We start from the raw sequence: 14,805 nt of genomic DNA on the forward strand, positions 1-14,805 counted from the left end.
AAAAAAAAAAAAAAAAAAAAAAAGACAGGCAAGAAAAGGCACAAAATGTGAGCTTCTGAAATGTGAGCTTTTCTTCTACTTTTCTACATTTTCTAAATTGTATACAATGAGTATTTTACTTTTATCACTTAAAAAAGCACACACTTTCTCCAAAAAATATATCAGAAAAACGAGATTATGTATGAAAGGGCCCAGATAGTGCCTGGGAGGAAGTTATTAATGGAAGCATCCTCCTGCAATGAAAGTTTGAATAGATGAGATTGGGTGGAAAAACATGCATGGTATTTGCAAAAGTGTAATACATTTTTGCCCTTTAATAAAGCAATTTCTTCTCCCCAAATGTCAAGGGAAGAAGGCACAAAAGTGAGTGTTCAAATGCTGAGGCACCGATTTAGGGAGACGTTGAGGGGAGCTTAAAGGAACAGCACTCCCTGGCCGGAGCAGAATGCAAAAGACAGAGAGAGCAAGGTGGACCCAACTAAACAAAGGGTGGTCTATACACACAAGGAGTATCATTCAGCCTTAAAAAGGAAGGACATTCTGACACATGTGACAACATGGGTATACCTTGCGGACATTAGGCGAAGTGGAGTAAGCCAGTCACAAAAGGACAAATACTGTATGATTCCACTAATATGAGGTCCGTAGAGCAGTCAGACTCATAGAGATAGACAGTAGAATGGTGGTTGCCAGGGCGGGGGGAGAGGGAAATGGGGTATTATTTACAGGGCGCAGAGTTTCACACTTGTAAGATGAAGCAAGGGTTCTGGGGAAGGATGGGGGTGATGGTTGCACAACAGTGTGAATGTACTTAATGCCACCAAACTGTACATTTTTAAGTATTTAAGGGCTTCCCTGGTGGCGCAGTGGTTGAGAGTCTGCCTGCCGATGCAGGGGACACGGGTTCATGCCCCGGTCCGGGAATTTCCCACATGCCGCGGAGCGGCTGGGCCCGTGAGCCATGGCTGCTGAGCCTGCGCGTCTGGAGCCTGTGCTCCGCAACGGGAGAGGCCACAGCAGTGAGAGGCCCGCGTACAGCAAAAAAATATATATATGTATTTAAGATGGTAAACTTTATGTTATGTGTATTTTACCACAATTTAAAGCTACGTAGAGAGAAAAAAAGAGATCAAACCCAGGGGAAAGAAGAACGGGGCAGGCAGGATGAAGCAAGTCTCTGGTCTCCTGGGGTTGAGGGCCATTCACTGGAGAGATGACCCACAGGGGAGGGGGACCTCCAGGGAGTACGGCGGAGGGGGAGACAGGTGTAGGAGGACGCATCCTGGTGAGGTTGTGGCTCCTGCCCACACTTGGCAGCTGGCCCCACGGGTTCTGAGCTAGGGGCACTTGCAGCTGGAGAACTCAGCCAGGGACGTGCCCAAGAGGACCAAGTCTCCCTCCCTCCTCGAAATCAGAGCTTGGGGTATGAGAAATTAGGCCCTGGAGGGTGTGTGTAGGTAAATAAGCAACTAAGGCAGCAACTAAGCCTGGCACCATCCTCCAGGGGAGGAAGGAAGAGGAATGCTTTGAGCATCTGTTTCACAGGGAAGAAATTCTGAGGCCATTGTGCTGAAGGAATGCAGACATGGGCTGGCTCACCCCCAGATAAAAGAGAACTGGGGAGAGTCAGGATGTCCTGAAAGGAGGTAGGCTGTCACCTTGGCCCAAATGGAAGACAGCACAGAGCCTGGTACTTGGTGGGATAATCACAACAGAACAATTTATTGAGCACTTAACTCTGTGACAAGCACTTCTCTTGGGTCCCTTGTGTACTCCCTTCAGCATCTTTATGGGTAGCAACTATGTCTAGCTTCACTTTACACTGAGGAAGACTGAGGCTTGGAGTTGGAAGTTACCTGCAGACCCCGGGCCCTAGAAGCACACCATTTGCCCCCAGTGAGTCCTTGCCTCATTTCTGCTTCAGCCCCAGCACTGCCTCCCACCGCCCCAGACCCCTGGCCCCTTCTCACTTGAACTGGTGCTCCCGGGAGCTGCGGATCTTGGAGGAGAAGCGTTCAGCCAGTTTCTCCAGGCTGCGGGAATACTCAAGCTCGATCTCGGCTTTCCGGCGGAAAAACTCCTGGAGGTCCTGGAGCAGCTGCAGCCTCGACTCAGACTGCTGCTCCAAGCACTTGAACTGCTCCACCAGCTGCGTGCGGATCTCTGCGGACAGAGGCAGGAGCAGGCTGTTAGGCGATGGTGGGGAGAGCAGAGGGACCCACCCAGTCGACCCAATGCCAGTGGCCCAGGCGCTGCAATTCCAGCTGCCCCCTCCCTACCATCTGCCACCCAGAGCCTCTCCAGGCATTGGCAGGACGATTTGGCAAATGCCAGTTTTTGCCATGGTGTAACCCAGTGTTTTCCAAAGTTGAATCATTGCATGTCACCACCACGATTTTTGCCATATCCACACGCGACCAAGCATTATTATTTCTTCCGTATGATCTAGTAAATTTGCTCATTTTTCTTACTGGAAAGAACTTACAGTTTTATGTCGTTATGACAAGTGTAAAACTAGAACGACTTGCCACCCTGATACACAGAAAATTTATTCAACAAAAACAGAAATTTTGTAAAATTCTCTCTAAAGACTACTGCTATCAAATGCCCTAAGCCTAAACTGCTCAATCTCCATCAACAAGAGGAACACAGGAGCATGAGAGGAGTTAAAGACAGACTTTCCCCAGGTATAGTCAGGACTGAGCGAGGGCTGAGCGTTTCAGTGTTATTCACTCTTAGGTTTCAGGGTTATTTAAGGCCATGCCTGTGTTCTACTCTGAATCACCTTGAATTCCATTGCATCAACATCTCAGGTATGTAGCCCAGACTTCAGGAAATCCTGAGAGAGCAAATCAGGTCTGTGCAACCAGGGCAAAAGTTCATAAGCAGGGGCTAGAGATAAAAATCACAGCCAGATCCCAGTGGTTCTGCCACTGCTGCCATCTCCATGCATTAACCCCTTCCCTGCCATCCCACGAGCTGCTCAAGAGATCAGTCTCCCCACACTATGCTCACACCAACTCCCTGCTCAAAACTGCTCAAGGCACCCCTGCTCTGGCTGAGTATTAAGTCCACGGAACTCAGGGCCACCCATCACCTGGCCCCAAACTTCATTTCTCTGGATTTACCCCCAGTGGACTCTCTAAGTAATCCAAACCAGTCCCTGAGATGTCCAATTCCTCCTGCAGAAATGGGCCTCCTGTCTGAAAAGGTGGCCAGCACCATCTTAGCATCCTTTGGAGAAATGGTCTTCAAAGGGGGCAGCCCTACTCTGGGGCACTCGAAGCCTTCCCAAGGGGTGCACAGGCAGGAAGTGTTACAAAGGAATCGGTTTGAGATCCTGTTTCCATTCCCACTCTTTCCTCCTCTGCCTGAGAATGTGCCTCAGCATCTCTCCTTTCCCACCTCACTCTTTACAACCGTCCTCTCTCTTTGCAGAAGAAAGACTAACTTCTCTGTCGTCCAGAATCTGGCTATGGTGCAGTGCCCCAAAGTGTCAAGACAGACTTTGAGGACGATTTAGAATGCTGGTGCTCGCAAATCTTCTTTAACCTAGTTCATAAATCCTCGCTCCTCAAAGTGTGGTCCATGGACCAGTAGCATTAGCATCACCCATAGACTTATCAGAAACACAGAACCTCAGGTCCCAACCCAGACCTTCTGAATCACAATCTGCATTTTAACAAGATCCCTGGATGGTCCTTATGCACCTTAAAGCCATCAACCATCCATCCACATCATTATGAGAAGTATTTCCCATATTATCTTACTTTTTATTTTTAGTAATTATTTATCAAATTATAAAACATTGATATTGTTTTGATGAACTGTAGATAAATCAATCTGAAATAAAGATACTTAGGGTTTTATGGCCAAAGGAATTTTTTTTAAAGGTCCATTTCAATTTAAATACATATTTTGGGCAAAAAGAATACAGCAATCAATAAAAAAGTTCAGGGGCTTCCCTGGTGGTCCAGTGGTAAAGAATCTGCCTTACAATGCAGGGGACGTGGGTTCGATCCCTGGTCAGGGAATTAAGATCCCACATGTCGCGGGGCAACTAAGCCCGTGCGCCACAACTACTGAGCTCGTGTGCCTCAAAGAGAGCGCCCACGTGCCGCAACTAAGACCTGACACAGCCAAGAAAGAAATAAAATAAATAAATAATAAGTAAAAAAGTTCAAGCATAAAAATATATTACAATAAAATTCTGTGAAGGAAGTAGAAGGAAATTATGAGCTCAAGAAGGTAAAGACAGGAACAATGTAAATATAAAATTTCTGCCTTGTATAGGTAATTTTTGATGAGTGGTGGTGGATACCAATATATTGTGGTATTTATCTTACCACCTGGTAATTCCACTCATGGATCATACCCCAAAGAAATCAGTGTTTATGTCTACAAAAAAATATGGAAAAATACTCATAGAAGATTTATAGCTAAATATTAGAAACAACCCAAAATGTCCATTAAGAGTAGATAAGATTTTTTTTTCAGTAGGGCAATTTATTTCAAAATGCTTGTCACTCTTAAAATAGTAAAGTAAATTTATGCGAAGAGTAGGCAAGATTTTTTAAATGTGAGATATTCATTCAATAGAATACTATACGATAAGGAAAAAATGAACTACTGCTTGCTACCTGCTTAACTCTCCTTATGTTGATGGAAAGAAGGAAGAAAAAATGAGATCATGCAAAAATAGTTTATGGTGATAGAGGTCAGAGAAATGATCACCTTTGGGGGATACTGACTGAGAGGGGATGCGAGGGTACATTCTGGAATGCTGGAGATAGACTATCAAGGTTACACCTTGATCTGGGTGGTAGGCACACTGGTAAAAATGAACTGAGCTGCACACTTAAGATCTGGGCATTCTACTGTTTATAAGTGATACTTCAATAAAAAGGCAAACTAAAAATTGCTGTTATTTAGTTCCCATTTGATACATTTAAGAGAGTAGGGTAATTTTGCTCTAAGAGGTCAATATTTACAACATGGCAGAAATGATATCCTTTGTAACTATTTAAACTTCTAATGAAACGTTTCAGATGTCAATTTAAAATGTGTGGGGCAAAAGAGATTTTTTTCCCCCCAAAGTTCATTTAGAGGGTAGGCAAGCAAAAAAGTTTTAAAACCAGTGCTTTAGAGCCCAAGCTCTGCTCCTCCCAGGAAGTCCTGGACAGCTCAGCCCTCATGACCCTCCTATGAACTCCCTTGGTACTTGCAATTAGTCTCAGACCGCCTCATACTATTTTTTTAATTCTTCATGTATGTGCGTCATATCGCCTTAGCTCCCCGAATGAAATTTAAGTTCTAACAGTGGATTCTCCCAGCACACATGGTATATCAGTATCTGTATAGCAAATTACTATTTGCCTTTACCAAGTGCTTTTACCCAAGGACATCAAATGCTGTGATTATGGGAATCTCACCCAACACACACACACACACACACACACACACACACACACCACACAAGCACCATACACACACCACACATACACCAGACACACATACAACACACGCCACACACACAAAACGCACACTCACCATGCACGCATTTACACACACCACACACAACCCACCACAGATACACACACCATACACAAACCACATACATATACCACACAAACTCACATACACCACAACCACCACACACACACTACAAACACACCACATACCACACACACACCACACATGTCCACATGCACACTCACACACATACACCACACACATTCACACGTACCACACATACACTATTCCCACACCAGACATGGATATTATTATTATCCATTTTTACAGATGAAGAAACCAAGGCTTCCGTGTGAACCAATCAGGAAGCTGTCCAAGGTCACATTTTGTTCTATGAAGTGTAACAGTCTACGCAGGCGCTCCTTGACACAGCCTGCTTGTTAAACTGGATTGAGAGGCCTTCACTCCCACAAGTGCAAACCCTGCCATATCAACACATGGTTACAAAAATGCTCTCTAAATCTTTTTTTTTGATGGGAACCATTTTTAAAGTCTTTACTGAATTTGTTACAATATTGCTTCTGTTTTTATGTTTTGGTTTTTTGGCCCGGAGGCATGTGGGATCTTTGCTCCCCGACCAGGGATCGAACCCGCACCCACTGCATTGGAAGGCGAAGTCTTAACCACTGCACCACCAGAGAAGTCCCTAAATATTTTTAAAATTACTTGTAGACCATCCACTATTTAGGACTCATAATAACCTTAATAATTATTGTGAGCACTTACAGAGCACATCATGTGTTCCACGCCTGGTGCTGAGTTCTTTGGATATTTATCTCACAGAATCTGTATAGCACCCCCTCTAAGGTGGGTGCTACTAGTATTCCCCCACTTTTTCCCCACAGATGAGGAAGTGGAGGCTCAGAGGTAAGCAGTCTCTGGTCATAACAGCTGATGTGTGGCAATTAAGCTAAAAATCAAGCCCAGCTCCTTCAGATGGGAGCAATGACCCTCCCAACTCCTCACTTAACTGAGGCCATACTACTTGCTTTAAAAGACTTGAATCTAACTTCTTGTGTTCAATACACAAGAAGTTGTGTATTCAACTTCTTGTATCCTTTTTGTAACAAGACGGTGGGCTAAAGAGATATTATTTACCAAAAATGCTGCAGCCACTGCCTTCCTCCATTATAGGGCATGATCAGGAGCCAATGTTCTCATATCTTAGAGGAAAATCTCGTAAATCACACTGTGCCAACAGGAGATGATTTGGAAGGAGCAGAGAAACCTCCTCCAGTTCACACAAGCAGCTGGAGGCTCTAGCAGCTGGGACGGCTCAGAGTCAAGTCTTTCTAGCAGGAAATGCCCTGGCAGGAGCCGGACTGCAGCCTGCTGGTGCTGTAGAACCCTGCAGGGATTTGACTACCCATCTCCTTATCTCTAACTCCCTTCCAACTTGCTCTTCCTTGGAGCCAGCACAGATTTGGTTTTTCTCCTGGAAGATTTCAAAAGGAGGGGGAAATAAATAAATAAATAAAACAATTGCTCACGAGGCACAGACTTCATTCAGAAGACTGTCCCCTGGGAGTGGTTCCAGGCTCAGCACAGCACTGAGTGGCAGAAAAATCAAAGGGGGTTGGGCAGGGAGGAGAAGGGGCTTGGAAAGTCGGAAAAGGCTTTGATATCAGAACCTTAGAGCTGCAGGGGACCTGCATGACTCCTGGCGCAGCCTCTGGTTTTACAGACAGAGGCGTGAAGCCCAGAGAAGGTCTCCTGAAGCACAGCTCTCCCTGTGTCGCTCTCCTGATAAAACTCTCCAAGGAGTAATAGGGGAGAACAAATCCTACTCCATATTTGATGTGCTTCTTTTACTTTAACCTTTGTATTCTATTGCTTTTGCTACAAGTTAACCATGAAAAGAATGTTGCCTATGGCCTGAAATATACAGGATAGCCCTTCTCAAGTCTTCGGCCTTCAAAGGAATAACACTCTTCCATTCATATAGGGATAAAAAAGTTGCAGAACAGAGAGTAACATTTGTCCTGCTGGAGGTTTACAAGAACACTGTGACCAGGCCTGGGTAAACAGCTGCAGGAACAAAGGATTCAAAGGATTCCGGCGCCAAGAAGTTTGCAACCACCAACCACACCCCCTCCCCTTTTAGTAAGAAGGAAGCCTGAATCCTGACTCGGGGAAGATGGTCCTTTGGGACACTAGTCCATCATCTTCTCAGTCTCCTGGCTTTCCGAATAAAGTCACTATTCCCTGCCGCAACAACCCGTCTCTCAAATTACTGGCCTGTTGTGCCGCGAGCAGGACGAGCTTGGACTTAGAAAGATGACTCCCTATTGCTTACAGGATAGAGGCCAAACGCCTCCGACATTCAGAGTCCAAGAGTCGACAGGCTGCCTAACCACCCCCCTTAACACTCCCGCTTATTGTGCAAGCAACAGTCTCACCCAAGACCATGGCGCCTGCACCAATGCTACCACCCATGGCAATACTCAGGTGACCCACGTTCCAGGAGGACAAGTTTCCTCACACTCTTCACCCCACTCACAACCACAGCCTCACAAGCAGAGGGAGCAGGGAGATTCTTCAGATCCAAGGTAATTAAGAATTCTTTTTTTTTTAATTTAATTTTATTTTGATTCTTTTCCCTCTCTTTTTTTAAATTTTATTTATTTGTTTTGGGCTGCATTGGGTCTTTGTTGTGGTGCACGGGCTTCTCATTGCAGTGGCTTCTCTTGTTGCGGAGCGCGGGCTCTAGGTGCACAGGCTTCAGTAGTTGTAGCACATGGGCTCAGTAGTTGTGGCGCACGGGCTTAGTTGCTCCACGGCATGTGGGATCTTCCAGGCCCAGGGTCTGAACCCGTGCCCCCTGCGTTGGCAGGCGCATTCTTTTTTTTTTTTTTTTTCCGGTCCGCGGGCCTCTCACTGCTGTGGCCTCTCCCGTTGCGGAGCACAGGCTCCGGACGCGCAGGCTCAGCGGCCATGGCTCACGGGCCCAGCCGCTCTGCGGCATGTGGGATCTTCCAGGCCCAGGGTCTGAACCCGTGCCCCCTGCGTTGGCAGGCGCATTCTTTTTTTTTTTTTTTTTTTTTTTTTTTTAATTAATAGACTATTTTTAGAGCAGTTTTAGGTTTAAAGAAAAATTAACCAGAAAGTACAGAGTTCTCATATAACCTCCCTCACTCTCCTGCACAGATCCCCCCATTAATAGCCTCTTGCATTGGTGTGGTACATTTATTACAATTGATGGACAATACTGATATATTATTATTAACTAAAGTCCATAGATTACATTAGGGTCACTCTTGTGTTTTACATCTATGGTTTTAAAAAATGCATAATGTCATGTAGGCATCACTACAGTATTATACAGAGTATTTTCACTGCCCTAAAAATCCCCTATGCTCCATCTAGTCATCCTTTCCTCCCTCCTCGTCCTAACCCCCAGCAACTACTCATCTTTTTACTATCTCTGTAGTTTTGCCTTTTTCTAAAGGTCATATAGTTGGAATCATACATTATGTAGGCTTTAAAAATGGCTTCTTTTACTTAGTAATATGCACTTATGGTTCTTTCATGTCTTTTCATGGCTTGATAGCACATTTCTTTTTATTGCTGCATAATATTCCATTATTTGTAATAATATTCCATTATTTGTAATAATATTTATGGTTTCTGTATCCACTCACCTTTTTGACAATTATGAATATTTTGTGCAAGCTTTTGTGTAAACGTAAGTCATCACCCCATCTGGATAAATACCTTTTTGTTAAGTAATAGACTAAATTTAAGAGCAGTTTTAGGTTTACAGGAAAAAGAGGGAATTCTAGTTTTAAAACACAGGAGTTTTAAAAATTAGTACAAAATTCAAAAAGTAGAAAGTGTATAAAGAGGAAGTTCTCTCTTCCACCCTTGTTCACCAGCCACCTAGTCCCTCTCTAGCAAGGTAACCAAGTTTCCAAGTTCATGTTTCTAGAAATAACTGCATATTTCAAAAACATTATTTCCTCTGTTTTTATACATATTATATAGCATGACATTCACAGTGTTCTGTACTTTCTTCTTTTAAGAATACATTGTAAGGGACTTCGCTCCAATGCAGGGAGCACAGATTCAATCCCTGGTCGGGGAACTAAGATCCCGCATGCTGCATGCTGCAGCCAAAAACAAAATAAAACAAAACACACACACACAAAATACACTGGGGAACTCAATCCATGTCATTTTTTAAAGAACTTCCACATTCCTTTTTACAGCACTATAGAATTCCATATTCTATATTCTATATTCCAGATGTAAAATTTTTTTAGCCAGTCCCCTTTCCTGGACCTTTAGGTTGTTTGTAATTGTTTACCACCATAAAAAGTGCTGGAATAAACAACCATATACAAGCCTCATTTTGCACACCTGCAGGGATGTCACCTGTGTGATGAATTCTTCACATAGAAGTGCAGATCAAAAGGCACTGATGTTAGCATTTTGAGATTGCAAAAGTGCCCTTCCCTGAAATTTCACCAACTTGTACTCCCAGCAGAAATTTATGAGAGGGTCACAGGGACTATTAGAAACCTGACACGCTGGGATTTACTTCAAAATAACCTTGGGTAGGGGACCAGGGAGTGGTAGCAATATAGGTAAAAAACATGATTGGCCTTGAGTTGATTGGTGAAGTTTAGCTGTAGTGATGAACATGGGGAAGAGGCTTCTTATACTATTCTCTCTAGTTTTGTAATGTTTGAAACTTTCCGTAATAAAAAGGAGAACAAAGAAAGTCAGGCAAGGCCAGAAATATGATACAGAGCCTGCAGCTCTGGTTAACAGGTCTGACCAGTTAGAAATTAAGAATGCCGATAACTTGTCCCTAGAGGCCTCTGCCCCTATCCTGCAGAGGGCTCTCCTGGGCTAGAAGGAGGGGCCAGAGCACGACCCTCAGAGCAGGCCCCACTCAATTCTCATCCTTGGACCCTGTCCTGAGAATGTGGTAACTTTTCTGACACTCCCTGGGACGGTGAGGCCCCACTTTCACCGTCTGTGTCCATCCTGAAAATCAAGATCAAGTGTTTTCCCCTCTGCTCCCCAGAGGCGGCTGGTGTACCCTCCCCAGGATAAAGTTTCAGGAGCTAACAAGGAGGATGGTATGTTACACAACTACGCACAATCCTGCCTGAGGCTGGCACTATTCTCATTCCTACTTTATAGATGAAGCAATTGAGACGCAAGGAGTGGGTGTGAGTGCCTATGGTCACCCAGAAAGTGGCAGAGCCAGGGCTCAAATCCAGAGTAAGGGGCAGACAGGAGCCAAGATGACCCAGTCTCCAGGTCAGGGTGCTTTCCCTGGGGGTTGTCCCAATGCCCCCTCTTGCAGGGATCATGTCCCACTCCACCTCCTGTCTCCAACCCCCACTCCATCTGTCATCTCTGTGCCATTCTCACTGGTTCTGGCTGTCATCGTGTCCCCCAGTGCAACCTGACCTTGACCTCAGGCCCTCCTGTGATAGAAGAAGACATCAGTTCAAAGCCTGGCCCTGCCACGTATTCAGCAGGTGAACTCGGGAACATTTGCTCATTTCCCAGGGACTCAGTTCCCCCTGTAGCATGGGGATGGTAGTAATCTGCCCATATTGCTGTTAAGGGTTGACAAGTGACCATGGAGAAAGCTCTTGGTACAATGCTTCATCTATATCAGCACTGCACACAGTGGCCACTAGCCACACGTGGCTATTTACATTTGATCAAAATAAAACATTCATTCCTCAGTTGCACGTGCCACTTTTCCAGCGCTCAAAAGCACGTGTGGCTAGTGGCTACTGTATTGGACAGCACAGAATATTTCCATCACTGAAGAAACTTCTATTGGATAGCACTGTATGAGAGGCTCAGTAATGGTTAGCTATGATTCTCATTTATTGTTATTGCTTTCTGTGGCCATTTCTCATATCCTCAGATGGAATAAAGTCCTAAGGCAGGGGTGACACCCATGTTTTATTACTCAGAATTTGCGCTCAGTGCTTCCAACAAGAGCAGTGTAATGGGGCCCGCGAGGCCCTCACAACAGTGTGATGGAGACCCACTCTCATTGCCGCCAGCCCAACGCCCAGCATCCTGAGGGGTCCAGAGCCATCCGCCTCTAGCCTTAGGAGAAGCAGTGTGGCAGAGTGGATGGACGCAGCAGAGTCTGGACTCCAACTGCTCTCATGAGTTGGACTGTTGTCTCTGCCAGAGGCCATCATGAGGTCTTGGGCCAACGAGTCATTTTCTCTGAACTGTTTTCCCATCTGTAAAAGGCAGGTAACTGTGCTTATCCTGCAGCATTGCTGCAAAGATCAAAAATAATGTGTAGAATGTGCCAGGCACCTAGAAGACCCTCGGCAAACAGCCACCACCGAGAGGTGGCATGACACAGCAGGAAGGGCACAGCTCCCAGGCTTTGGGGAGAGCCAGCCTGGACTCCAAACCTGGTTTTCTCCACTTTGTAGAAGTCGCCTTGGCTCTCTGAGTCTCTTTTCTAGTCTATAAAATGGAGAATGATAATACCTTCCTGGTGGGTTTGTCAAAAGGGCGAGAGGTGGTGTGCATATAAAGCCCCTGGCTTGGTGCCTGGTACACAGCAGGTAGGCAATAAATGGCAGGAGGACTTCCCTGGTGGCGCAGTGGTTAAGAATCCGCCTGCCAATGCAGGCGGCATGGGTTCGAGCCCTGATGCGGGAAGATCCCACATGCTGTGGAGCAACAAAACCTGTGCACCACAACTACTGAGCCTGCGCTCTAGAGCCCGTGAGCCACAACTACTGAGCCCATGTGCCACAACTACTGAAGCCCGAGCGCCTAGAGCCCGTGCTCCGCAACAAGAGAAGCCACCACAGTGAGAAGCCCACGCACCGCAACAAAGAGTAGCCCCCGCTCGCCGCAACTAGAGAAAGCCCGCGTGAAGCAACGAAGACCCAACACAGCCAAACGTAAATAAATAAATATATATTAAATAAGTAAATAAATAAATGGCAGGAATGAGACATCACTATCGCTGCAGCCACGTAGAGCGAGCCTGGGTCACGCTGGGCACTAAGCTAGCTGATTCCCAGGCTCAAGTCACGCCCTCTGTCCACCACCCCACAAGGACCATGTATCACCCCGGGACACCCTGGTGTATCATCCTGCGGCCTGTCAGCGCTAGGTTCCCTCTTCCTTCCCTGCCTCTGTGCCAGCCTGGGCCCACGATTCTTTCCTTCTCTGGGTCCTGCACAAAAGTCTCCACGACCCCAGCACGGGCTCTGCACCACAGCCACTTCACCCAGCCTCGTGAACGTAAAGATGCAGCTCGTCGTGGGGCCCCACGCCCCGGAGGGCGCCCAGCTCCGGGCTGCTGTCAGGGCAGAATTCGCGCACAGCCGTTTCCCTGCAACCACTGCCGCCATGCTACCAGCTCCGCCCCACCCGACCAGTGGAGCCAGCCTCCCCCTGGAAGCAAGCTTCTCTCTGCAGACTCCAACCGGCTCACAGCACCTTGCATTATCTCTCTCATTTTGCCCAGGACCTCGACTAAAGACTTAAGTCCGTCCTTAATTTACCTTGACCAAGCCCCTTCACATCCTACATCATCGCTTCTGACCACAGAAGAGGGTGGCAGGGAAGGATGAGGAAATTGAGGCCCAAGAGAAGGTAAAGGACCTGTGGGAATCACAGGATTCAATTCCGGCTGGCCTGACCCTGCCAGGTGCTGCCCTGGTCTAGCTCTGCTCCCCACCCATCTGAGGGAATCAGACCCAGAATGAGACTGTTTCTCAAATCTTAGCACTGCCTCAGCCCTGATAAATGGGCCACTGGGTGATGCGGTGCCAAGAGCTGGGTCTGGGATCAGAGCTGCTGAGTTCAGAGGCTGGCCTTGAAGTTTGCTAGCTGTGCGAACTTCAGCAAATCAGCCTCTCTGGGCCGTGGCTTTCCCATCTGCAAAATGGAATGAATAACAGCAGACAATTATGGCACTTCGTGCTTCCCACTAATTGTCTCCTTCTTCAAGCAAAGCAGTGAATATTACGCTACAGCCTTAGGAAGAGGTCGCTACTACTGTTATACCATTGGAGTAGACTGAGGCACAGAGAGGTGAAGTGATTTGCCTAATTTCATCTAAACATTAAGGGGGCTTTTGGCTCCAAATCATGTATCACTTGCCAGAGGTGTTTCCTGCACGCTTACTGTATGTACTATGCCAAGTCAGCCAAGTTTTTACACTCTGTCTTTAGCCATCTCACAGTTACTCGGGGTAGCAAAGGCCAGGCTTAGAACAGATAATCAAAGCACATCAACCCCTAAGGCCTCCCTGAAACAAAATTATATCCACTTCCAGCTTTCTGGGGGGTGGGGGAACACATATGTTGGAAAGCAGCTGGGTGAAGTGACTGGCATTTCCCCCTCTGCTTCTGTTGATGAACATGGGGAAGACCATGTGCCTCCCCCACAAAGGAAACAGAGTATATGAGCTAGTGTTCTGAAAAAATAAGAACTATTTAATGATGATGATGATAATGCTGTCAGCCAGGAAAATCTTCCTCTAAGAGGAAATTATATGGTCCCAAAGAAACTAGGGAATTAGCACTGGATATACATTCATAGTTGAAAAGATGGGAGACAAGATTCCCACTTCCCACTGTGGTCCAATAGCACAGATCCAGCTCTGCGGCCCTGTGGGCATCCCTACCTGGATTGCGAAGCCAGGTCCCTTGAGGAGAGTTCAAAGCGGAGTGGGTGGGAGAGAGGGTTTCCCTACAGCATCTGGGCTGTGTCCAAATAACAGCCATTCCTTCTCATGAAGAAGTCAGACGGAAGTTGCCTCCCCACCTTCTAGATGTTCAGTGAAAAGCAAAGAATGGTCAGAATAAGGCCACGCCTCCTCCTACCAGAAGCTCTCAGTTAAAATTGGACATGATCAGTTTCAACACGACATTAATACTCACAACTTTGTTGCTCAATGGTTCTTGAAGGATCAGATGTATTTAAATGGGAAAATATCAGGAATCATTAATGCTGAATTTCCAGCTGCATCCTCTGACCAAAGACGCTTTTCTTTGTGTTTCCAATCCTACCCTGCTCCCAGAACTCCAAAGTCAGAGAACTGGGGACCCCTGGAAACATCTGTTTCCTAAACTTCAGAGCCATTTTCACAATGTGTCCTCTCTAAAAACCATCTATCCTATATTTATTTAATATATATTTTTAAATCACCTCACTTTTTACAGGGGATACTTTACAGTATTGACATAAATGGAAAAACCTGAGTCACTCTCCATTGATGGAAGGTAACTGTAAAAATAAATACAATGATCAGAA

The 14,805-nt window shown here is 46.0% G+C and overlaps 1 protein-coding gene across 4 annotated transcripts in view; it reads right to left on the reverse strand.

The window, feature by feature from the left end:
• SRGAP3 (SLIT-ROBO Rho GTPase activating protein 3) overlaps window positions 1–14,805 on the reverse strand; it is a 262,192-nt gene that overhangs the window by 138,553 nt on the left and 108,834 nt on the right. For all 4 annotated transcript variants that reach the window (XR_003002647.1, XM_024740673.1, XM_024740674.1 and 1 more), the window contains exon 2: window positions 1,971–2,163. Coding sequence is in view for 3 of the 4 variants with exons in the window: in XM_024740673.1 (XP_024596441.1) it covers window positions 1,971–2,163 (193 nt within the window). In the remaining variant the exon portion in view is untranslated. The remainder of the gene's footprint in view (window positions 1–1,970; window positions 2,164–14,805) is intronic.

Source organism: Neophocaena asiaeorientalis, unplaced genomic scaffold, assembly GCF_003031525.2.
Source record: "Neophocaena asiaeorientalis asiaeorientalis breed wild unplaced genomic scaffold, Neophocaena_asiaeorientalis_V1.1 scaffold325, whole genome shotgun sequence".
Lineage (NCBI taxonomy): Eukaryota > Metazoa > Chordata > Mammalia > Artiodactyla > Phocoenidae > Neophocaena > Neophocaena asiaeorientalis.